Genomic DNA, 24,626 nt, shown 5'->3' with positions numbered 1-24,626 from the left:
ATAATTACCCTTGGAATATGAGAATCGACACAAACTGGCATACATAACAGAGCAAGCATAACTTTCATTCATTGGGTGTTAACAATGTTCTTAAATGAGTTTTGCTAATTAGCTTCTTAAATATCCTTCAGCTCAGGGGCAAGGGACATTGAACTTAGATAATTACAACATAGAGAACACATTGTCAATCCATTTGTTAGTTCTGGTGTACCTTCCAGCCCTTTCAGGGAAACCCCAAGAATGGGGCAATTTTCAAAACTAAAACCTAGAAGAGAGACAGTGGGGGAGTGAAGCACCTTTGAGGGGGGAATCTACATGCTTTTGACACAAGTTTAGAACAGTTGGAAGAACAAACTTGTTGATCCATCCCCAAATGAACGCAGATCCGCAGGTCGAACCAAGGCTCTGCACAAAGGGCAGGTCCTTTCTCTCTCAAACCTGGAAGAAAAATATAATATCATATTGAGCTTCAAAAAGATGCTGACATAAGAGCAAACCACGAAATATTAAAGGTACGAATTTTCCTTGGGGGTAGGGGGGAACTACATTTTCCAAGTTCGTAACATTTGCTTGCTATTAGCAACAGATGAACGGAAACTATATTCTCTTTTGGATAAACTATTCTATATTCATTTTAATAAAGAACATTATTATATTTGCTAGACTATATTCTATATTCATTTCAATATTTGCTAGACTATATTCTATTTTGAATTCTATATTCTCTTTTGGATAAACTATTCTTTGAACATTATTTATGAAATATGATATTAAGAGCAGCCTCAAGGAAGTACTCAGTCATACAGCCATCCTAGTTAATGAGACCAAGGCCTTGCTACATTGAGCAGATTGACCCAGTTTTTTGTTTTTTTTTTTGGGGGGGGGGGAGGTGGGGTGGGGGTGTGGAAAAATTCAGTCCTATTAAAATATAACATTATCTGGATCCTGGTTTTGTTAAAGGGAAGGATAACTAAATGTAAAGACTAAAGAGAATAAAGGATAAATTAAATTTATTGATTTTGTGATAGGCTGAGAAAATCAGCAGAGGCCATATATGTGTTTCCAAAAGGGAAAAATAATTTATTAGTCTGGTTGCTCAAGAAAAAATAACAACTTTCAAGTAATTTCAATTCCTTTTATCTTATTTCCCTAGCAAATCCAAGACCTGAACATCATGTAAAGAACATGAACTCATAGAACATAGTCCTTCTGCAAAACTGACACACTTGGGAGTGAGACCAGTACCCTACCAACTCATAACCTACTTAGATACAAAATACAACAATCGTAAGCCTTAAATCTCACTAGGTGGGTGGGTTACATTGAATTCTAGACCTCCAACCATCTTTTCTCATTTCCTAGAATATATGACGTTTGACTTAATGAGTTTTATGCTGGTTGTTTGGTAACCAACACCACCATTCTCCTTTATTTGGTCTTGGGACCACAGCTTTAAATAGGAGGAAGTAGGAACGCCTTTAACACTAGAAGTTGTGAGGGAATTACTCAGTCCACACATGGAGTTCAAAATGTGCTCAGAGGAGGATGGTATTGCTTCCAGGGATTCTGTATTCATTCTAGAAACCAAGCCTTCACTTCACTAATATTGCCTCTTCACATGATTGTAAAGAATCATTGCTTTTTAGTGAATAGCATTTTATGCACTGTAATTAGCTTTGTTTATCCTCATGTATTGGCCAAAGAACTCTAATTACTCAGTTATTTTCATATTCCCCAACTATATATGCAAGCCTTATGAATTAGCTAAAGAGAGAACCAAATTCCAAAAAAGAGCTGCCAAAATCATGATACTAATAAGTTGCAGAAGCAAGATAAGAGAGCAGTAAAGTCAGCAACTCACCATTCTGAAACACAGTCTTCACAGAAAATGTGTTTACAACGAAGTAGAATTGGGGCATGCATCTTCTCCTGGCAAATTGCACACAAGTCTCCCATTGCATTTACCTGCATCAAATTAACAGCTCCATTAGTTGTCTGTGCATGTTATCTGCCTACAACTCCATCAGTAGTTTGAAAGTAATTTGGAGATCTAGATAGACACAGTAAGACAACCACATATGACAATGTTTTATCAACACAAGGGATCCTTGTGAACTTCCAATTCATTGCCAAAAGACCATGAGAACATTTATAACCCAATGCTTCTCTCGTACATTTTATGTCTCCCACAATGAACTAAATCAAGAACAAGAAACCCCTAAAAGCGGGTGTATCCAACCCTTCTGCTTATCTCTGCTTTAGGTCCATTCATCAGACTAGTTACTTTCAATTTGAATACATCATCTAGATATTAAAAGGATATTGGAAAAACAAAGAAGTGTAAACAAGATCCATGAAATATCAAATCCCAACCCAAAATTTTCCAGTATTATTTGCTGTAAACCATTGAAAGCCGAGCTCCTAGTTAAGATTAAAAATACATTGCAATAGAGAATCTGCAATTGGCTTTAAGATAAATCTAAACTCAAAAGATGTCAAGTCTCAAGTGTGTACATGCCAGCTTCCAAATTGAAGTTATATGAAATATGAACCATCAACATACCTGTTCTGTCGTAGCATAAGACCCATAATGGACTTCTTTGCGTGATAATGCCTTCAAGGCAGTAAAGAAGGATTGGACCTGGATGAAAATGCCAAGACAAAGCTCAAGACAGCGCAAAGAAAATCATTCCAGTTGAAAACAGTCAAGTGGAATTAAATAATATTTTCAGAAAATTTACCTTCTCAACAACAGATGTAAGCTTGAAAGTTAGGTACAATCCTGTAGTCAATGATGAAAAGAGGCTTCCATAGTCTTTGTTCAAGAAGAACCGATACCAGACAGGAGTCGGTAACAATGCACGGTATAGAAGTAACGTATACTCAACTAGAGTTAACATTTGACCCTTACAAAACAATCATATACTGTCAGAGAATACTAATAAATAAACAACTGATTGCATGCATTTAACAATAAAAGACTTTTAAGTTACCTGCCGGCGGAAATTATGGCCTCTGCCATTCTTGTAATACATTAACAGCACACACTTCAAAGCCATAGCAGCCTGCCGCACCATTGTGTCTGAAAACAACCAAAATTTTTTGAGGATATTCACATACTCTACTCACAGCATATAAGTAGAAAGATAATACAATGATGTATGTTATAGGAAACTTTAAAGGGAAAAATTGTTGAGATGAAGACCGTACAGAAGGCATGTGGAAAACCATAAAAAAAAAAAAAAAATCATATAACACTATGACAAGAAATTACTAACCCATAAAGAATTATAACTCCCTAAGGTGCAGTTCTCCCAATACAACAAACAAAAGCATGAAGGAGCATAATTCAATATCTTTCCGACAAAGGTTAAGTATTCAGGTGAATTAATTAAAAGATTAATCCACACAGGAACATAGGCCCTGTAGCTATCACATCCACTAAGTTCACTTAAATCCTTTTCAAAATTTTGCTGAGAACGCACACATGGAGTGTTCATAAGTAGGTACTGGGAAAAGTCTGTTCCATGTGTCAATAAATCCACTGAAAATATCCATCACATAAAGAGCAAAGAAACGAATCAAAATCCATACCATTTACCAGGATGATGAATACAGCATGCCAGAAAAGTGGTACTTCTTTAGGAGGAACCATAAATAATGGATACAAGAGATCATCATTCCAATACCACCAGTAAACGCCAATCACTTGAAGCATAAAACCCATAGAAATGCCAACTAGAGCAGATATTTTTCTCTCACCCTGCAGAAACAAAACTGATAAGCTTGTCCAATATTACCCTCTCTCTCTCTCCCTCTAATTTTGTTTCACTAGGAACTGTTGGATTTGCACTGTTCTTACCAGATACAGAAATAGGAAACGCACCTTTAGGGCTGTCTGCTTCCGAAGAATATCATTTGACTTGTACATAAAAATAGTTATCCAAATTGTAACGATGAAACCTGCAAGTCCTCAACTAAAAGAAACTATCACTAACTATTTCATTTATAAGTAATAAACTATAACCAGCCATTAAGAAAATGAACATAAATAAACAGCCAATAATATGCAGAAGAACTAAGAAAGAAATCCAGTGCAAGCCAATGTATGCAAATCTTTTGGGAAAGAGCACTAGATGTGTGAATGCGAGATGTCAACTCCAATATTGAAGCATCTTATGCAAAAAAAATGTAAATCACAGTGATCTCTAGAGACATTTCTGAATAAATTACAAGATTTACCTGAGATATGGAATGTATAGATATTTTCTCGGTATTAGGTAGTCTCCAATTGAATTGTAACTAGTTTTCTTAGTAGGTTGATTGCTAGTTTCCTTATGTAGGTGTCAAGATTCACCTTAAATAGGGCTATAAATTCATTTAGAAAACATAGAAGAATCATGAGAATTTCTTCATGGTATCAAAGCCATCGTTCTAGGGCAACTTTCTCTGGCCTTCATTGCCTTTCTCTGACCTCCATTATTGTCACCTCAGAATTACAAATCTGCCTTTATTGTAGTCCTCCTCAATCCTTTTCTCTAGCCTTCATTGCCGCCACCACAGACTTCCAAATCTGCCTTTGTTGCAGTCCTACTTTGTAAGCACCTTAGGCGAATCCCACATCAGCCATGCAAAAGGAGGAACTGGGCATATAAGTGCGGAGGGTGTTCTACATAGTGACGCGCGTTTTGGGATTAAATCCCAGAGCGATAAAATCGGGGATTGGTTGCGATCTGAACCGGACAATACGTTGCTATGTGGACCCCAGCCGTTACAGTAATGGTATCAGAGCCGACCCCCAAGCCTCTGAGTGCGAAAGTGGGGCAAACCTCAGCGAGGACGCTGAGTCCCTAGCAGGGGGTGCGTGTAAGCACCTTAGGCGAATCCCACATCAGCCATGCAAAGGGGGGAACTGGGCATATAAGTGCAGAGGGTGTTCTACATAGTGATGTGCGTTTTGGGATTAAATCCCAGAGCGATAAAATCGGGGATTTGTTGCGACCTGAACAGGACAATACGTTGCTATGTGGACCCAGGCCGTTACATACTTAATCTTTTTTGCTGGCATTCATTGCCGCAACCACAGACCTACAGACGGATTGGTCTTCATTGCAGCCTTCCTTGAAGCTTTTCCCGTCTCTGTCATAGTATATCAACTGATTCTCAAGATTCAACCTCTACTACTATGGATGAACTATCAACCACACCTATGACTGTCAACACAATCAACACCACGATGATGGATGAACTATCAGACAGTTCATCCCTTTTACCGGCTTGATGGAACCAACTACCTGCAATGGAGCCAGGTAGTTAGCATATTTCTCAAGGGGCGAGGGAAGATAGGGCACCTAACTAATCCCAACCCAAAGGAAAAAGATCTAGGTTTTAGGGCATGGGATGAAGAAGATTCAATGATCACGTCCTGATTATGGAACTCTATGAAACTAGAGATTAGGAAGAATTAGATGTTTCTTACCATTGCAAAGGAAATATGGGAAAACTTGCAGCAGACTTACTCCAATAAGAGGGATGCAGCACTGATCTATGGATTGAAGAACCAGGTTAGTTCTACCAAGCAAGGGGGTATGTTTATCACTGAGTATTACAACCGGATGACTGGACTTTGGCTAGAAATAGATCACAACTAGGATCTGAAACTGGAATGCAGCCATGTTCAAGAATTACTCGAAAATGATGAGTATTTGAATTTCTTACAGATTCGAATTCTGAATATGATCAAATTAGAATTCAGATCCTCAGTAAGGTTCTTACACCAACTATTCGTTAGTGTTTCACAATTACTCGTGTTGAAGAAAGTAGACAAGTGTTATGCTGGAACCTTGTACACAAGAGGCTTCAGCAATGGTCTCACGGAAACCTAGAGGAGGAGGAAATAAAGGAAATACAAATTTGCGGTCTGCTGAATCAAGGAAACAGTCTAGCAGGGATGGATTGTGGTGCACCAATTGCAACAAACCTTGCCACACTTGTGAGAATTGTTTTAAACTACATGGTAAGGCCCAATTTTTGGCATGGATAGGAGAATTCAAGGGACAGGCCAATGTGGTCAGTAAAGAGCAGTCACTAACCGCTAACACTACTCAGTTGGACAAGGAAGAGCCCACAAAATTCAACCAAGAAGACATAGGAAGATTGAGGTGTCTTCTTAAATCTTTGGGCAAACCTTCAGGTTCTTGTTCTCTAGCCAACAGTTGTATGTGTCTCATGACTAACTCTTTTAAAGCATCACATGCTAAACAAACAGGTACATGGGTTGTAGATTCGGGGCAATTGATCACGTGACCCATGATATCTCCTTCTTTGATTCCTATAGAGCAACCCTAGGAAACTAGAAAATTACTGTAGCTGATGGTTCTCCTACTGATATTGCTAGGCTTACCCCCTCCATATCTCTTAACCTTTCAACTAATCTTATCTATGTTCAAAAAATTACTAAAGAATTCCATTGCAAAATAACATTCTTTGACTCTCATTGTGTGTTCCAAGATCAAATCTCAGGGAAGATGATTGGATTTGTTAGAGAATGTGATGGGTTGTCCTACCTTGAAGATCTTGGAGGTGGTCCAATAAAGGGAAACCAACCTACTTTCTCCTACTTTCTCTCAAGCCTTTTTAACCATATCCAACAAACAACTGATCTAGGCACATGATCTTTGACTTAGTCATCCACCTTTTTCTCTCTTAAAACATATGTTTCCTTTGTTGTTTAAAGATACAATTGTGTCAGATTTTCAATGTGAGGTGTGTCAATTTGCAAAACACTGTCGTACTTCATTTCCTATAAATTCAATGAAATGCAACAAGTCTTTTACTTTGATACATTCTGATATTTGGAAACCGACAAAAGTCCCTGATACTCATGGGGCAAGATCTTTTGTTACCTTCATTGATGACTACACCGGGACTACTTGTTTATTCTTAATGAAAGACAAATATGATGTTAGTTCACTCCTCAATTCCACATAATGATTCTTACTCAATTTAGAGCAAAAATCAAATGGTTTCGATTAGATAATGCCAGGAATTATTTCAATCAAAATCTCTCTTCCTTTTTTTTATCAAGGAAGTTATTATTCATGAATCATCATGTGTTGAAACCTCACAGCAAAATGGAGTGGTAGAATGGAAAAATTGTCATCTCTTAGAAGTCACTTGTGCACTCCTTTTTCAATAGAATGCTCCAAAATTTCTGTGAGGGGAAGCTGTACTAATAGCTACTTATCTCATTAACCATCTTCCTTCTAGAGTCCCAAACCATCATAGTCCTATAACTATCTTGCCCACACATTTTCCAGATATTGTTTCTCCTAGAAATCTGTCTCCCAAAGTGTTTGGCTGTGTTGCTTTCTTACATATCCACAAAACTCAGCGATCTAAATTGGAGCCCTGAGCAAAGAAACACATATTTTGTTGGTTATTCTTCCACTCAAAAAGGTTACAAATGCTATGATCCTTCTAGTCAATGCACCTTTGCTTCTCTTGAAGTTACTTTCAATGAGTCTCAACCTTTCTATGAATCTTCTCACACCCATCTTCAGGGGGAGCACTCCAGAGGAGAAGATGTGTGCTCAAGTTCCATCTCCTTTCTAGAGCTACTTGATAAACCACCACCATCATCAGCCTTGCCCCAACAAATCATTGAACAGACTACAGATATCACAGCCACTGAACCCGCCACTTAACCTGCCAATACCCTTGAACAGGTTGCAAATGACATTGCTATTGAACCTGCCAATGATACTGTAGGTGTTCTCAAACCTACCAGTCCCATTGAACCAGCTAATTATACTGCCATTGAACCACCCAATGACACTGCCAAAGTTCTTGAATTTGCCATTGGCATTGCTGCAAATGTTCCTGAACCTGCTAATCCTATTGAACCAGCCAATGGCACTGCCAAAGTTCTTGAACCTGCTCAAATCCATAACTCTTTAAAGCCACTGAAACAATATTCAAGAAGAGTATAATCATCACACCCTCTCCAGCAAGTCCAAGAATCAACTCTGAGCTTAGGTAATGTAAACACTTTCAACTTGCCTAGTTATGAAACTAATAGTACTACTACTTGTGATACTCATGCAAATTGTGATTTTGACCTTCCCATTGCCTTGAGGAAAGGTACACGAAAGTGTACTCAACATCCCATAGCAAATTTCATCTCCTCACATAGACTATCCTCTCAACATAAAAGTTTTCTCTCCACCTTTAACTCAATTGAAATACCCAAAATAGTATATGATGCTTTAAAGGACAGGAACTGGACATATGCAATGGAGGAGGAGATAAGACTTTGGAAAAGAATAAAACATGGGAAATTGTGGTGCGTCCAAGGAAAAGAAAGCAGTTGGCTGCAAATGGATCTATATAGTCAAATTTAAGGCTGATGGAACTATTGAACGATACAAGGCAAGGTTAGTTGCAAAAGGCTACACACAGACCTATGGGGTGAATTACCAAGAGACTTTTGCACCAATGGCAAAGATGAATATAGTAAGAATTCTATTATCTCCAGCAGTACATTTTGGATGGGAAATCCAACAATATGATGTAAAGAATGCCTTTCTTTATGGAGATTTAGAAGAAGTGTACATGGAACCACCACTAGGTTTTGATGATAAGTATGGCTCTAATAAAGTGTGCAAATTGAAGAAAGTCTTGTACGAACTAAAATAGTCTTCGCGAGCTTGGCTTGAAAAATTCGCTAAAGCTATGATGAAATTTGGGTAAAAGCAGAGTCATGGTAACCATACTCTATTTGTGAAACATTCTAGCAAGGGAAAAATTACAGTCCTATTGGTACATGTAGATGACATTATAGTTATCGGAAGTGATGACAAAGAAAAACTCAAGCTGAGAACACAATTGGCTCGAGAATTTGAGATGAAAGAGCTAGGGAAACTGAAATACTTCATCGGGATTGAAATGACGTATTCCAAACTAGGTATATTTATAGCTCAACAAAAGTATATCCTTGATCTACTCAAGGAAGCAAGTACCCTTGGGTCCAAGCAGTGAGTATACCTATTGATTCAAATCATAGAATGAGCCAAGAAAGCAACGAGGGAACAATTGTTGATAAATGATGATATTAGAGGTTGGTAGGGAGATTGATTTATCTCTCACACACCAGACTTGACAACGCTTATGTAGTGGGAGTAGTCAACCAATTCATGCACGATCCTAAGGAAGAACATCTATAAGCAGTTCCGAGAATTCTCAAGTACTTGAAAGCTACACCAAGAAAAAGAATTTTATTCAAAAAGGGGATTTGATAGTAAAGGCATACACAAATGCTGATTATGCGGGATCTCTTACAGACATGAGGTCAACTACAGGTTATTACATTTTCTTAGGAGGAAATTGGGTTACTTGAAGGAGCAAGAAACAAAATATGGTAGTCAAATCGAGTGCAAAAGCAAAATTTCGTGATATGGCTCTTGGTGTTTGTGAACTCATTTGGATCAAAATAATTCTAAAAGATTTGATGATTGAAGAAAGTGGATCAATGAAACTATATTGCGATAACAAATCAACTATCAGTATAGCATACAATTCGGTTCAACATGATCGAATGAAACATGTGGAAGTGGACAGATATTTCATCAAAGAGAAGATTAACAATGTCTTTATAATAATCCTCACGTGACATCAGGAAACCAGTTAGCTAATGTTTTAACCAAGGGGTTACCTACTTCAAGATTTCAACAAATTGTTGGTAAGTTAGGAATGGAAGATATCCACTCACCAGTTTGAGGGGGCGTGTTGAAAGAGGCTGAATAAATTATAGGATTTACCCGAGATATGGAACGTATAGATATTTTCTTTGTCTTAGGTAGTCTCCAACTGTACATATTTCCTTTGTAACTAGTTGCCTTAGCAGGTTGATTGCTAGTTTCCTTATGTAGGTGTCAAGATTCACCTTAAATAGGGCTGTAAATTCATTCTGAAAACATAGAAAAATCACGAGAATTTCTTCAATTTTTAAACCACAAGGGGTCCCCTGACAAATGACACAAACACAAGGGGTCCAAGTGCAATTTGCCCAATAGTATTAATTGATTGAGGGGTATTATACAGTATATAAGAAGACATTGGGTTTAAAGAAAAAGGAAACCTATTGTCCCGACCCTAGGGTACAATGGTCATTAAAGCTTGCTGCAATTATTGGTTTGTATTTTTCTGTTACAACTTGTATTTTTTCAATTACATTTCTATTTTAGAATGGACAACTGTAATATTTTCAGTTACATATTGTAACTGAAAGAACTAACTGTAAAAGTGGCTATATAAGCTACTCAAGATGATCTTTTGGAGAATATTGAGTAGTATTATAATTCACGTCATCTCTCTCTTCAATTCTCTCCTGAATCTCTCTATTTTCTCCTTCACCTTTCCCTCTTCCCTTTGTCCTTTCCAATCTCATTCTTCGCTCATCTAATTTCTCTCTCCCTTTCTATTCTCTCTTCCTTGATTTCTTCTAATCTCCACTAAAAACCCTAGGTCAAATCAAGATCTTTGACATTTGGTATAAAGCAATTGATTCTTGGCTGTTAATTCGGGCGATTCTTATTGAAGGCAATCAGAATGAATTTTGAAGAATTTGAACTGTGGAGATGACCAAAGAGACTAGTGAGAGAATGCAAACGCTAGAGAAAGGAATCAAGGAAGAATTCACTAAATTTCGCAAAAAGCTGGACGACTTTTTGTATAAGGTTTCAAAAATGTTTCATGTCAGTCTACCAATGGATTGTCTTTCAAGATCCACTGCAGAACCGATTCAAGCAAGAGCTGGAATCCTACCTAATACTTGCAATTTGTAATAAGTTGATGAATCACCTACATTGGATCAGCCAAGTCCAACTGAAATATCATTCATTTGTGTGGATGTTGGTGCTGGAGTCCTTCCTCAGATTTCTTTTAACATCCTGGAATTTTGGAAATAATTAATGCTTATTAAGTTCCGGTATTTGAAGTCCATATTGAGTATTTAAGGAAGATAAATAATAATAATCTTAATAATAATGACAAAAATAATGATAATCATAATAATAATAATAGTAATAATAATAAAAAATAAATTAAACCAAATTAAATTAAATTAATATATATATATATAAATATGTGTGGGTGTGTGCGTGTGCTTGGAGGCCAAGCATCATACAGTGACCTTTTCTTTCAAATAAAAACAGAGAAGAGAGAAAGAGGAGGAGGAGGAGAGAGAGCTCGTGAGAGCTAGGGCCGAGAGATCGAGAAGCAAGGGGAGAGGGAGAGAGCGACGGAAAATGGAGATAGCCGAGGGTGGCTGGTTGCAGCGTGAGGCGGCGACAGCCGCGTGCTGGTGCGATTGTGGGTGACCATGGCTGATGCAAAGCAGAGTAGCAGTGGGGCTGCGGATCAGCGATGGAGCGGTGGCACACGCGGAGGCAGTCGACAGGGGTCGCGGTGATCAGATGGCTGGCATTGATGGCTGGATGAGGCTAAAGCAGCAGCCATGGCGGACGACGGTGTTGTACGCGCGTGCTAGCGGTGGCTAAAGGAGCAGTGGTGTCAGGCTACGATGGCTCGCGGCAGTTGCGGGGCCGGCGATGGCAGTGTGGCCAGCAATGACAGCCGGTGGAGCCAGGTAGCGGTGGGTGGCCGTAGGTGCAAGCGCAGGGAAGAAGGAGAAGGAAAAGAAAAGAAAAGAAAAGGAAAAAGAAGAAAGGAAAAATATGGACAAAATAAGGGGGTTTTGGGATTGTTTTGGCGTGAAAAGTGCCCAGGTAAGTGGATAAAATTATCAGAAGTATTATACATTTAAATTATGGATTTTATACGGTTAGATTTGATTAATATAGGCCGTAAACTTATGATTTTTTGTTAAACGTTTTACTTCACAGTGGGAGCGCGGGAAAGGTGAAAATCGGCCATTTAAAGGCAAGTTCCTATTCCTCTCTTCGCGAGCTTTAATTCCTCTACAAGTCCCGTTATTCATATTTTATTCCCTCCCTTGTTGTTATTCGGTTCCACGTATTAATTGTGTAACTACGCGTGGCAACCATTCTTATTATTGGTGCAATATTTCTTGTTAACCAACATAGGGCCTTGTATAGCCCCATTTCCTTGGGAATGATGCCGCACCTAATAGGGTCAGGTTCCAGATGGGTGTGTGTGTGCTGGTCGTGGCTCTTGGGTTTTTATGTGTGAAGCTCGTTGATGTTAACAGTGCGTGTCAGGGTTGGGAACTGCATTAATGGGGGGTCATATCCTATGAATGCTCGAGCACAGGCATCTTAGGGTGTCTAAAGCGTGTCTTGCACAAGCATTGCATCGAGTGTGTTTTACTATGTGGGTAAAGCATGGCCGGATGCCTAGTTTTATGGGGGCCTTGTATCACGTTTATGCTTGCATTGCATTTTTATGTGTTGCATTGCATGGTTCTATGAGCGCGGTTATTCTGTTTTCTTGAGGTACCTCTTTCGGACGGGAGTACAGATCTGAGGCTGTTATCATGAACAGGATCGTTTTGTTTCAGGCGAGAGTACCGACCTGAGGTTGGCTTGCACACGGAGGTTTCATTCTGTTTCAGGCAGAAGTACCGACCTAAGGTTGGCTTATCACGGGCGGGAGATCCATACTGTTTCAGGCAGGAGTACCGACCTGAAGTTGGCGTTATTACCACGGACGGGAGGACCGTTATGTTTCAGGCGAGAGTACCGACCTGAGGTTGACATTACATGCGGAAGTATCATTCTGTTTCAGGCGGAAGTAATGACCTGAGGTTATATTTGGCTCGTGGTTTCATGCTTGCCAATTCATGGCAGCGGCAGGTTTGTTAGAGACTTGGGTGTTGGTGTCTTCTATGTGGGCCTCAAGGACCATTATGTGCATGTTTATTTATTCGGTTTCCGCTTGACTTGTGGTTCATGCTGTGCATGTGTATGTCTTGGGCACGGGGGTGCGGATTGTTGCTTGTTTTGCACATGGCGTGCGGGTGGTTTGGGGTTATATCTTCAGCCATATTAGCATTGTTTCTCGTTATACTTGCTGAGCCTTGTGGCTCACTTTGTTTTACCATCATTCCAGGTTTGAGAAGAATGGTGCTCGGGGATGGATGCTATGGCAGTTGCTATTCCCTTCTTTAGGTTCTATGTGTGCAAGGCTCTCCCGACTGAAAAGATCTTTGGAGGTGAGCATAGACAGTGGCTTGGATGGGGTGTTTGGTTAGATTTGATTAGTTGATGCTATGATATGTATGTAAGAGCCCTTGAAATGTGTAATTTTAATCAATTTGCTTCCGTTGATGTAAATAAAGATTGAGGTGAGAATCTAGTTCATTACATTTCTTACTTACAAGAAGCTGAGGAACAATCGGAATTGGTAAAAAACATTGAGTCATTAGATATTCTAGTTATAAATTAAGTCAGAGATGAAAGTCATGATGAAGAGATTTTTCATGCATCTATCAGATGTATGCCTTTGGCATCTATTCTAAGCTGGATCGAGTTTTTGACGCTCCACATGCAGTCAAAGTTGTTCTGATTGGGCAATCCAGATCGGAACAATCTTATATTGGTTCCAAGGAAACTGATTGTAAGGCTGATGAGGTCCTTAGACCAGGAATTTTGGACTTGTGGACTCCAGAAAATCATTACAAGTGGTTTAAATCTAAATATGGAAGTCTGAAATGTGTTTTAGCCATTGAGAAACCTGTGGAGCATTCTCGTCTCTTCCTATGCAATCAAGATGCCAAGAAAGGAATGGCAGTTGCCGAAAAAGTCACTGCGACACCATTGGAGGAGAAATTTGTTGAAGATGAACCTTTGATGTACGCTAGCAAGTAGGAAGCAACAGATGCCTTTAAAGCACTATTAGAGTTTGTAAATGTTGAATCCAACTGGGAGCAAGCAATGCGAGTAATCATCAATGACAAGAGCGAGCAATCATTCAATGAGTACCTGGACCAAAGAAAGAAGCTGGAGGCTGAGGAAAGGCGAATGTTCAAAAGCTACTTGGTGGATCTTTAGAAAGAGAAGAGTAAAAAGCCAAGAAGGAGAAAGAAAGAGAGGAAAAAGAAAAGAGGAAGGAACAAGAGAAGACGAAGGAACGATCTAAGAAGAATGAATTAGATGGTGAAAGCAAGGATTGGATTAAAAAAATAGTGGTCAGTTACTATGATTTCTTGGGGACAAGCAATATTTTAAGGAGAGGGGATAGTCACGACCCTAAGGTATAATGGTCATTAAAGCTTGCTGCAGTTACTGCTTGGTATTTTTCTGTTACAACTTGGATTTTTTCAGTTGCATTCTGTTTTAGAATGGACAGTTGTAATAGTTACAAATTATAACTGAAAGAGTGGCCATATAAGCCACTTGAGATGATCTTTTGGAGAATATTGAGTGTGGATAATTAAACTAAATTCAGAAGATTTATCCTCAAGAAAAATCAAGATAAAACTCCTAAAGTTTCAGAATTCTCAAAGCTGAAGATAAGGCATAATATCTCTCCTTTTATTTAGCTTATTTTGTTTTCAGATTATCTATAAATTTAAGCTAATTATGTTTTGTAATTTAGATACGTTAGACTTGTACAATAGGTAGGATTCCTATCTCCTAATCTTGTATAAATCAAGGTCTATCAATGAAGCTGAGATAACCTATTTTTTCAATTAATTCTTCATGGCATCAGAGCCACCATTTGGCCAAAGAATCTCCCGATAATCCTCCTTCCGTTCTTTCTTCCAAAGCGTGTCCTCAATTTCCAGTTCATCTCTATCCTTCTTATCAACATGGCCGGCAAGAGTACTCAGCCATCAGAAATCGTTCCTTTACCCGCTAACAATCAAGGCCCCATTGGCAATAATATGTTCACTGTTACTGGACATAAATTGAATGGGCAAAATCACCTACAATGGTCTGAATCCGTCTTGATGTTCATATGAGGGAAAGGAAAGGATGATTACTTGACCGGGGCATCAACCAAGCCAGCAGAGGAAGATTCTACATATCGGAGTTGGCAAGCCCAGAATAATATGGTAATGTCTTGGCTCATTAATTCTATGGTCAATGATATAGGAGAAAATTTTCTGTTATATGATACAGCCCAAGAGATTTGGGAGGCTACTAGAGAGGCTTACTCACATGTTGAAAACACCTCTGAACTGTTTGAGATTGAAAGCTTGCTTGATGATCTCAAACAAGGTGAATCACATGTGACTCAATATTTCAATTCTTTGAATAAATATTGGCTGCAACTAGATAAGTTTGATAACATTGAATGGAAGTGCAAAGAAGATTCTACAAAATATAAGAAGATTGTTGAACAAAAGAGGTTGTATAAGTTCTTAATGGGCTTGAATAAGAATCTAGATGGTGTTAGAGGAAGGATACTCGGTACAAAACCACTCCTCAGTCTCCGAGAGGCTTTTTCCGAGGTTCGAAGGGAAGAAAGCCGGCTGAAAATCATGCTTAAGCCAACAGCATCAAATTTGGAACACTCAGCCTTCGTAACCAGATGCACATCATCACAGAATTTCAAACCAAGGAAGGGACGACCATGGTGTGATCACTGCCACAAAGCAGGACACACCAAGGATACTTGTTGGGAGATACATGGAAAACCAGTTGATTGGAAGCCAGCTCATGAGAGAAGGGGTAAGGGCAACCTAGTGTCCATAGAAGAGACCACTACAGTTGCAGCACCAACACCATTCAGCAAGGAACAAATGGAGTGGCTGAAGTCCATGTTTGAGAATACTCAACCTAATCAGCCCTCAACCATAGCATCTGGATCCATAGCCCATAAAGGTACTTTCTTACATGCGTTTGTCACTAAAAGAGATTTATCTACTGTTTGACTGATTGATTCAGGGGCCTCAGATCATATGACGGAAAAAATCAATTTGTTATCTGATTTTCAGCCATGTGACAAGAACTAGACTGTTAGGGTGGCCGATGGCTCTCTATCAAAAGTTGTGGGAACCGGAACTGTTACTATCTCCAAGGATATTGTGTTGAAATCGGTTCTCTTAGTACCTAATCTAGATTGCAATCTATTGTCTATCAGTAAACTAACATCTAATTTAGATTGTATTGCCAAATTATCAAAGAATGTATGTGAATTTCAGGAGCGGACTTCGAGGAAGATGATTGGCAGTGCTGAAGAAGGATTGAGGCTCTATCTCCTTGCTAAGATCAACTTCGAAGATAACCTAGTTCAGTACAACACCTCTTCGATCATTCCTTCAGTTTGTTTCTCCAATTCCACCACCACTCACAATGATACAATTATGTTATAGCATTATAGATTAGGACATCCAAACTTTGTTTACCTTAGGAAATTATTTCCAGCATTGTTTGAGAGTCAAAATTCACAGAAAATGCATTGTGAAATCTGTCAATACTCTAATTATGTGAGAAATAATTAACCTAGTCAAAGTTATTCTCCTTCACATCCTTTTTCTATGATCCATAGTGATGTATGGGGACCTTCCAGGGTTAAAAACATAACTGGTTCCGTTGGTTTGTTTCATTTATTGATGATCATACTTGGCTTACATGGGTATTTCTTATGAAAGAAAAATCAGAAGTTGGTTCCATTTTTCAATTGTTTCATTCTATGGTGGAAAGACAATTTAATACCAAAATTCAAATCCTCACAATTGATAATGCCAAGGAATATTTTTCTTCAATCCTTGGTTCCTATCTTTCAAACAATGGCATTATATATCAAAGTTCTTGTGTGGATACACCCCAACAAAACGGTGTAGCGGAAAGGAAAAACCGGCATATCTTAGAAGTGGCTCGTTCTTTGCTATTTTCTACAAATGTCCCTAAACATTTTTGGGGTGAAGCTATTCTCACAGCCACTTATCTCATTAACCGGTTACCCTCTCGAACTCTAAATCATCATACTCCGAGCCAAATCCTTCTCAAATCCTATCCTCACACTCGGCTGCTGTCTCATATCCCACTTAAAATCTTTGGATATACTGTTTTTGTGCATATACACCAGCAATTCCGAAGCAAACTGACCCTAAATCTCTTAAATGCATCTTCATTGGCTATTCTCCTCATCAAAAAGGTTACAAGTGCTACTCTCCCGAGCATAAACGAATTTTTAACTCCATGGATGTAACCTTTTTTGAACATCAATCTTATTATCCCAAAACTGATATTCAGGGGGAGAACCATTCCTATAATTCTCAAGAATATTAGTTTTGGGAAACTCTTCCTATGCAACTCCCCCTATTCCTATGCAGCAACAGCCTATGCAGCAGCAAACTTAGCAATCTGCTGCACCCATACATCCAGATCCTCTTGAAAATTTCCTTAGTCCTCAACCTCCTACCACCAAAGAATTTTAGGTCTACTCTCGGAGGAAGTCCCAACAGGAAAAAGAGCACCAATCCTGCAATCGGCCTAACCAAGAAACTAGCCCCAATTCCTCTCTAAGTGACAGTGACAGTGGTAATCATCTTGGGGACAGTTTAGATAGTGCAGCCACTGATGAGACTGATTGGTCTATTGCCTTACGGAAGGACGTAAGATCTTGCACTCAGCATCCAATACACAACTATATATCCTACAAGGATCTATCTTCAAAGTTTTGTGTGTTTTTATCAAATTTGAATAAGGTGCAGGTGCCAAATACAATTACAGAAGCCTTCCAACAGCCAAAGTGGAAACAGGTTGTTCTTGATGAAATGAATGCCTAGGAGAAAAATGGAACATGGGAGATAATCTCTCTACCTCCTAGAAAACAACTTGTCGGCTACAAGTGAATTTTTATAGTAAAGTACAAGGAAAATGGGCAAATTGACCGATTCAAAGCTCGGCTAGTAGCAAATGGGTTTACTCAATCCTATGGTATTGATTACCAAGAGATGTTTGCTCTCGTGGCAAAGTTAAATACCATCCGAATCCTATTGTCTCTAGCTGCAAATTTAGATTGGTCTCTTCACCAACTAGATATGAAGAATGCATTTTTAAATGGAACTCTAGAAGAAGAAGTCTACATGGAAATTCCTCATGGCTTTGAATCCAATCATACGAGAAACAAGGTATGCAAACTCAAACAATCACCTAGAGCTTGGTTTGAGAGATTTACAAAGGCAGTCAAACAACAAGAGTACAATCAAAGTCAAGCTGATCACACACTGTTTATCAAACATACAATGGGAGGTAAATTATCCATTCTTATAATATATGTGGATGATATTATTGTTATAGGAGATAACCAGCTGGAAATAAATAAGCTCAAGGGCATGCTTGCAAAGGAATTTGAAATTAAGGATCTCGGAAATCTAAGGTACTTCTTGGGTATGGAGGTTGCAAGATCAAAAGAAGGTATCTCTGTATTCCAAAGAAAGTATACTCTAGACCTTCTAAAAGAAACTGGAATGTTGGGTTGCAAACTGGCTGATTCACCTATGGATCCAACTACAAAGTTAGATCTAGGTAAGGAAAATGCACCAGTTGACAAGGGAAGTATCAAAGATTGGTAGGAAAGTTAATATACTTATCCCACACGTGGCCTGATATAAACTTCTCAGTAAGTTGTGTTAGCCAATTTATGAATGATCCTAGAGAAGTACATATGAATGCTGTCTATCGCATCTTAAAGTTTCTAAAATTGACTCCGGGCAAAGGCTTGATGTTCCGGAAAACAAATAATTGAGGAATAGAAGTGTATAGTGATGCTGATTGGGCTGGTTCTGTTTGTGATAGAAGGTCAACATCTGGCTATTGTTCTTTTGTTTGGAGGAATTTAGTTACTTGGTGTAGCAAAAAACAGTCCGTGGTCGCAAGAAGTAGTGCAGAGGTTGAATTTCGAGCTATGGCTCAAAGGTTTTGTGAAGGAATATGGTTGAGGAGATTATTTCAAGAACTTCAAGTGGCTATCCCTAAACCAGTTCAAGTTCTATGTGATAATCAATCTGCAATTAGTATTGCAAAGAACCCGGTCCATCATGATTGGACAAAACATGTTGAAATAAACCAGCATTTTATTAAAGAAAAGTTGGAAGAAGGAATGTTTCAGCCGGTATATACTCCCACTACAAATCAAGTTGTTGATATACTAACTAAAGCTCTACTGAGAAGAATTTTTGATGGAATGAGCTCCAAGCTTGGTTTGAACAACATTTTTCAGCCCAAGCTTGAGGGGGAGTGTGGATAATTAAACTAAATTCAGAAGATTTATCCTCAAGAAAAATCAAGATAAAACTCCTAAAGTTTTGGAATTCTCAAAGCTAAAGATAAGGCCTAATATCTCTCCTTTTATTTAGCTTATTTTGTTTTCAGATTATCTATAAGTTTAAACTAATTATGTTTTGTAATTTAGATAAGTTAGACTTGTACAATAGGTAGGATTCCTATCTCCTAATCTTGTATAAATCAAAGTCTATCAATGAAGCTGAGATAACCTCTTTTTTCAATTAATTCTTCATTGAGTAATGTCAGAATTCAAGTCATCTCTCTCTTCAATTCTCTCCTGAATCTCTCTCTGTTTTCTCCTTCTCCTTTCTATCTTCCCTCTGTCCTTTCTGATCTTATTCTCTGTTCATCTGATTTCTCTCTTCCTTTCTATTCTCTCTTCCTCAATTTCTTCCAATTTCCACTAAAAACCCTAGGTCAAATCTAGATCTCTGACACCTATAAAGCCTCAGTAACTCAAATAGCAATGAAACTGATGAAAAGAGCCGGAACCAGTCCACCCTTGTGACAAAACAGTTGACAATTCATGACGAACTGCTGACAACACCTTTAAAATAATTGGCAGTTAGATAAGATATTCGACAGAATTGTTGAATGGTAAAACTGTCAATAGTTCCAGTCTTCCAGAGAGACTATCAACAGTCAGTGACTAGGAAGCAAGAAGCAGAGAACAAGACTTCTTTTGGTTGACCGTCCCATCAGAAATTGTTGACTAGATTGCTGTGAATGGTGTAAAACAGCTGATTGGCAGAGACACTGTCAACAATCTGTCATCTAAAATTAAATACAGAGGGAAGCAACTCTACTGGTTCACAACTTAAGGTGTATTGCCAACAGGTTTCCAACAGCGAGTGAAACTGTCTGTTAGTCACAGAAACTGAACAAAGGAAATTTGACTTATAAATGAGATTGATACTCAATTCAAAGGACTTAAATAAGTAACAGGGAGTTCCAATCTGAATGATTAGTCATGAAAACTAAATAGAAAATGGTCCAAGTCACTTGGTTTGAGTTGCGTGATGGACCTAACAGAATGAGTTCAACTTAATGGGTTTTCTTTATAACTGGGCAACTTCCAGCACAGCTAATCAAAAAGTAATTAACAAGGAAAAATATATTTGTGAAATAAATAAGTCTTGAGTTCCTTGTGATTTCCCATAGAAGGGTTGTGGGTTCGGGTCTTGGAAGGGCAGGGTCTGACATATTAATTATTCATTAATCAGATACAAAAAGATAGCATCATTCAAAGCGGAATCAATTTTATGAACGCCTAAGTTAAGGTTCTGATATTGGTAAAATTAAGACAATATCAAAGTAATGGGCCTATATAGTACCAATCACAATGATAATAGATTTGTTTTACATCCCCTACCATGGCATGCATGTTAAGACCAAACTGTTCTCTCATTTTAATCTCAACCTGGTCATTACAATCATCAAATTGTACAAATTCATATTTGGCAAACATGGTAGTTCACCAAAAATTATCCTAAAATAATTTTACTCGATTTTACAGTGCACCAATTAACTACCCATCATTCTTCTCCTGTCTAACTATTGATTTTAAAACACCATCTTTCATTAATGATAAATATTTTTTGTTTTTCCCACTCCAAATTCTGATACGTGAAACACTGACACTTATAAATGGCTCCAACATCTTAATAGAAAATCTACCTAGAAAGACTTTAAAGTTTCGATTATAAGATAGTTTCACAGACAACTAAGTTTTATCTAAACTAATTCCAATCACATGAGCAGGACATTTTTCAAGCTCTCCCCCCCCCCCCCCCCTCCCTTCCATCATATAAGGAACTTACACAACACAATTGGCATCACACTAACTCCACTAGTAATCAAACCTTAATCAAATGGCCCAACTTCGTAATCATATGGTGGCAGTTGCCACTCACCATAGGTGTACTTATATAGAGTGTATTTATAGACTCTAGTGAGTGGCATCTAAAAAAATCTAGATAAGCTTTAATCGCACCAACCAACCCCATCTAGTGGGGTTGAGGCTTATGACTCCTCTTGTTTTTGTAGTGTATTTCTTGTATTCCACATCTTTATTTATCCAATTAGGGGGAATAGACATAAATCATGTAAAACTTTTAGCAGGCATGTGTATACTGTATACATAGGCACCTTGGTGGAATTGTTGCTCTCAAGATTAATTTACAATTGGTGCCCTGGGTTCTATTTATCATGCACTAGCTATACAAATTGGTTATTAGATGTTAAACTTTCAAAGACTCTAATTCACTTCCTAACTTGTGTTTTAAATCCTTGAAGCCCTCCAACAAAGAACCTATAGCACTATCTCTAAGCATTCACCTTACAGCAATCATTCCCATAATCACTTCCTAACTTTCAAAGTATTTCTCTTGGAGTCAGTTTCAGTATATATGTTCCATTCCTTTAACTCTTCAGTAAAAGTCCCCTACAATCATATAATAAAATCTTAAACGTTAATCTAGTTGCAAGGACCGCAACGCTGAAAACAGCCTTTCCACTCAAGCTAATTAAACCTGAACCCTTGCTCAGGAGAAGACAACTAATCTTGTACCTGGTGTGCAAAACTGTAGAAGCAAATATTTAGTATATCCCTAACTGCTATTTAGGTTATACCGCCTAGACTATTTGTTTTTCTCAAACTTAATGTGATTAAGACCAACAAATACCTAATCCAGCTCCGATTGACCTCAGCCAATGGCCACAATTCAATTTCAACTAGCCTAGACCCTGATCATCCTTCAAGTTTAGTTCAAGCTAAACTTCTTGCTGAGCACCCACACAAGCAAGATATGCATTGCACACTAATCATATTATAACCTGTGCTTTAAGAAATATACAGAGTTGAAACTTTCCTTTATTTAGAGTCAAGCTAGACAACCAGCTCCCTAATTTCGGTTCAAACAGCCAAAACATCAGCACCTAACTTAACGCTTACGTATTGCCTATTCATCCGTACATATATCAACTCCAGCTATCATTGTGCAAAAACGGCACGTACACAATCCCGAGATTGCACAATTAATCAGTAATAATATTACTTTTTCCAACAACATAATTCCTAGATTGAACAATTGAGCAGCATTCATGTTAAGCAATTTTCCGTATCAAATTATTCCAAGAAGGAACAATGGAACAAGAAACAAGCATAGTCTCAGGCAAATAACAAATACCTTGTAAGTGCTGGCGAATGAAGACCACCAACAAGAGCAGAGAAAACGGAAGAACCTGCTCCACCCATCTTGCCACTTGCTGTATATCATACCTCTGGTACGACGACTCCCTATTACCACCGCCACCAGCCCCATCTCCGCCGTCTTCAGGCGCCGAAGAAGATTCCCCCGGCGAAATCCTCTCTCCGTCCCCAACACCTTCCCTCCCATTTTCCCTGTCCAACCTCGGCCCCGCCACGCCGGCAATCTGCCCGACATCCTCCTCGCTCCCGTCGAATCCACCGCCGTCCTGCTCCTCTCTGCCAATTATCCTTATCGACACCTCCCCGCTGCCGCTCGCCGCACCGGAGCCGCTCAGGTGGCGTCGGAGCCGGCCGTCGCCGCCATCGGCCAGCAAGCCCTCTCCCTCGCGGCGGCCCTCCGGCGTCGCCCTGAAAATGCCGGAATATTCCAGTAGAGTCATCAGCGGCGCCTGCAAGTAGCTCAACGCCGGTAATTGTAAACCGAACCTTCTCGAATTTCCATCGCCACTCCCGGAATCGGCACCACTCGAAGACTCCATCTCAAGCTAAAACCTATATTATTACATACATAGATTTATATAAACCCTAAATCTTTTGAACAAGAAAGGGGAGGAAAATATCTCTCTGGTGATGAGAAAAAAGAACTCCGATGAGAGAGAAGTCAAAGGAGCGAGAAGGGTGGTGGTGGGTGGGTGGGTGAGCTGAGATAATAATAATAATAATAACAGGGAAAACAAAAACGAATACATACATGTACATGTATATATTACATATGTGCGTGTGTGACTGTGTCCGTCTGTACATACTTATGAGTTAAGACAGCGTTTGGAAACCGGGGGGGGGGGGTGCTGCCTTAAAAAAGGGATTTGAACTGGTCGTAGTCATTATTTTATGCCCATTTTAAACATTAATAAAACACTGCAGTTTGGGTTTTCCCTATTTTCCTTCCACGAAGAGGAAGTTCTGGGTTTTGTCTCCAATGGAGATGTAATTACAGGGATACCCTCAGCTGTTATATTATCATCCATAATAATAATAATAATAATTTGACTTAATACTTTTTTGAATGCGCCAACCGCACACCTCTAAATTCAAAGAATCAAATCAGTTCACATTTTTTACACACTTTGTAACTACTTAGAATTACAATCCAAAAAGTAACAAAATCATAAATTGCTTGGTCGATAATTTATGCCCCCAATAATTACATTATTAGTGTTGGGAGGGCTGTTAAATAATAATGTTTTCTAAATTTCCGGACACCCCCTTAGGCATGGGGACGGGTAAAATGGCCAAAACAATAAGCTATAGAGAGGAAATTTTATCTGCAGCCCATAAAATTGTTTTTCAGTGCCTGTACATTGCCAAATTTTTTATTAATTTTAAAATTTTCATTTTACCTCCGCAACCCACTATTTCGTTTGACCACCCCCGATCGTCACCTCACCTCTCTCTTTCTCTCATGCACCATATACACACAAACACATGCGTATATATCTATATATATACACACACACGGACAGTAGCCATGGTTACCGACCCACCGTCATTAACTGAACTCCCACACACACTCTCGCTCTTTTTCTCTATGCAATGGTCGTGAGGTAGGTCGACACCACTTGCTAACCCACTGGGAAGACCCCTGTTGGGTTCCATGGCAACGATCGATCATGGAACTTTCGTGTGTGTATATATATATGTGTGTGTGTTTGTGTGTGTATATGTATATATACGTGCGTGCGCGCTAGGTTGCATGGTTGTAGTCATGATGTGTGTGTATATATATATTTATATAGGTGTGTGAATGGATCGGTCATGGCCGACCCAACAAACGTGTATATATATTTATATATATGTGTCTTGCTATGTATATATATATATGTATATGTTTGTGTGTGTATATAGTGTGGGAGAAAAAGATAAATGCGAGGCGACGATCGATGATGAGGGGTGATTGGAGAAGATGGTTGACTGTAGACTGTTGGAGTAAAATAGTTATTTTAAAATTATTAAAAAATTTGATGAGATGTGAGCCGTAAAAAGTAATTATAAGAGGCCTAGGCAATATAAATAAAAATTAGTTGCTTTATTTATATGTATATGTTCCCAGGGAAGGGAAAGGAAAGTTTCTCTGCCGTTCCCTCCAAGCAAGAGGCCGCTTTTGCACAAAATCTTTGAAATTTATTTTGTTACGG

General features: G+C 38.8%; 1 protein-coding gene across 1 annotated transcript; it reads right to left on the bottom strand.

Annotated features, from left to right (window-relative positions):
- Nucleotides 1-40: 40 nt before the first annotated feature.
- LOC127796772 (uncharacterized) lies at nt 41-23,144 on the bottom strand. Its single transcript, XM_052329149.1, has 8 exons — nt 22,409-23,144; nt 3,887-3,963; nt 3,595-3,763; nt 2,994-3,082; nt 2,742-2,906; nt 2,564-2,641; nt 1,862-1,965; nt 41-438 (listed from the first exon to the last, which is right to left on the bottom strand). The coding sequence occupies exons 1-8, from the start codon at nt 22,968-22,970 to the stop codon at nt 333-335; spliced, it is 1,350 nt and encodes a 449-aa protein (XP_052185109.1). The 5' UTR covers nt 22,971-23,144; the 3' UTR covers nt 41-332.
- Between the last annotated feature and the right edge of the window lie 1,482 nt (nt 23,145-24,626).

The sequence above is a fragment of the Diospyros lotus genome, chromosome 3 (assembly GCF_014633365.1).
Source record: "Diospyros lotus cultivar Yz01 chromosome 3, ASM1463336v1, whole genome shotgun sequence".
NCBI classification, from domain to species: Eukaryota; Viridiplantae; Streptophyta; class Magnoliopsida; order Ericales; family Ebenaceae; genus Diospyros; species Diospyros lotus.
The sequence above is the reverse complement of the archived record's forward strand: the minus strand, read 5'-3'. Positions and strand labels throughout refer to the sequence as shown.

Excerpts from the sequence above, each read along its gene's own strand:
- LOC127796772 (XM_052329149.1), bottom strand. The coding sequence starts at position 22,970 with ATGGAGTCTTCGAGTGGTGCCGATTCCGGGAGTGGCGATGGAAATTCG. Across the intron at positions 2,907-2,993 it reads GCCATAATTTCCGCCGGCAG|GGTCAAATGTTAACTCTAGT; the intron begins GTAACTTAAAAG and ends TTGTTTTGTAAG. Across the intron at positions 1,966-2,563 it reads CTTATGCTACGACAGAACAG|GTAAATGCAATGGGAGACTT; the intron begins GTATGTTGATGG and ends AATTTGATGCAG.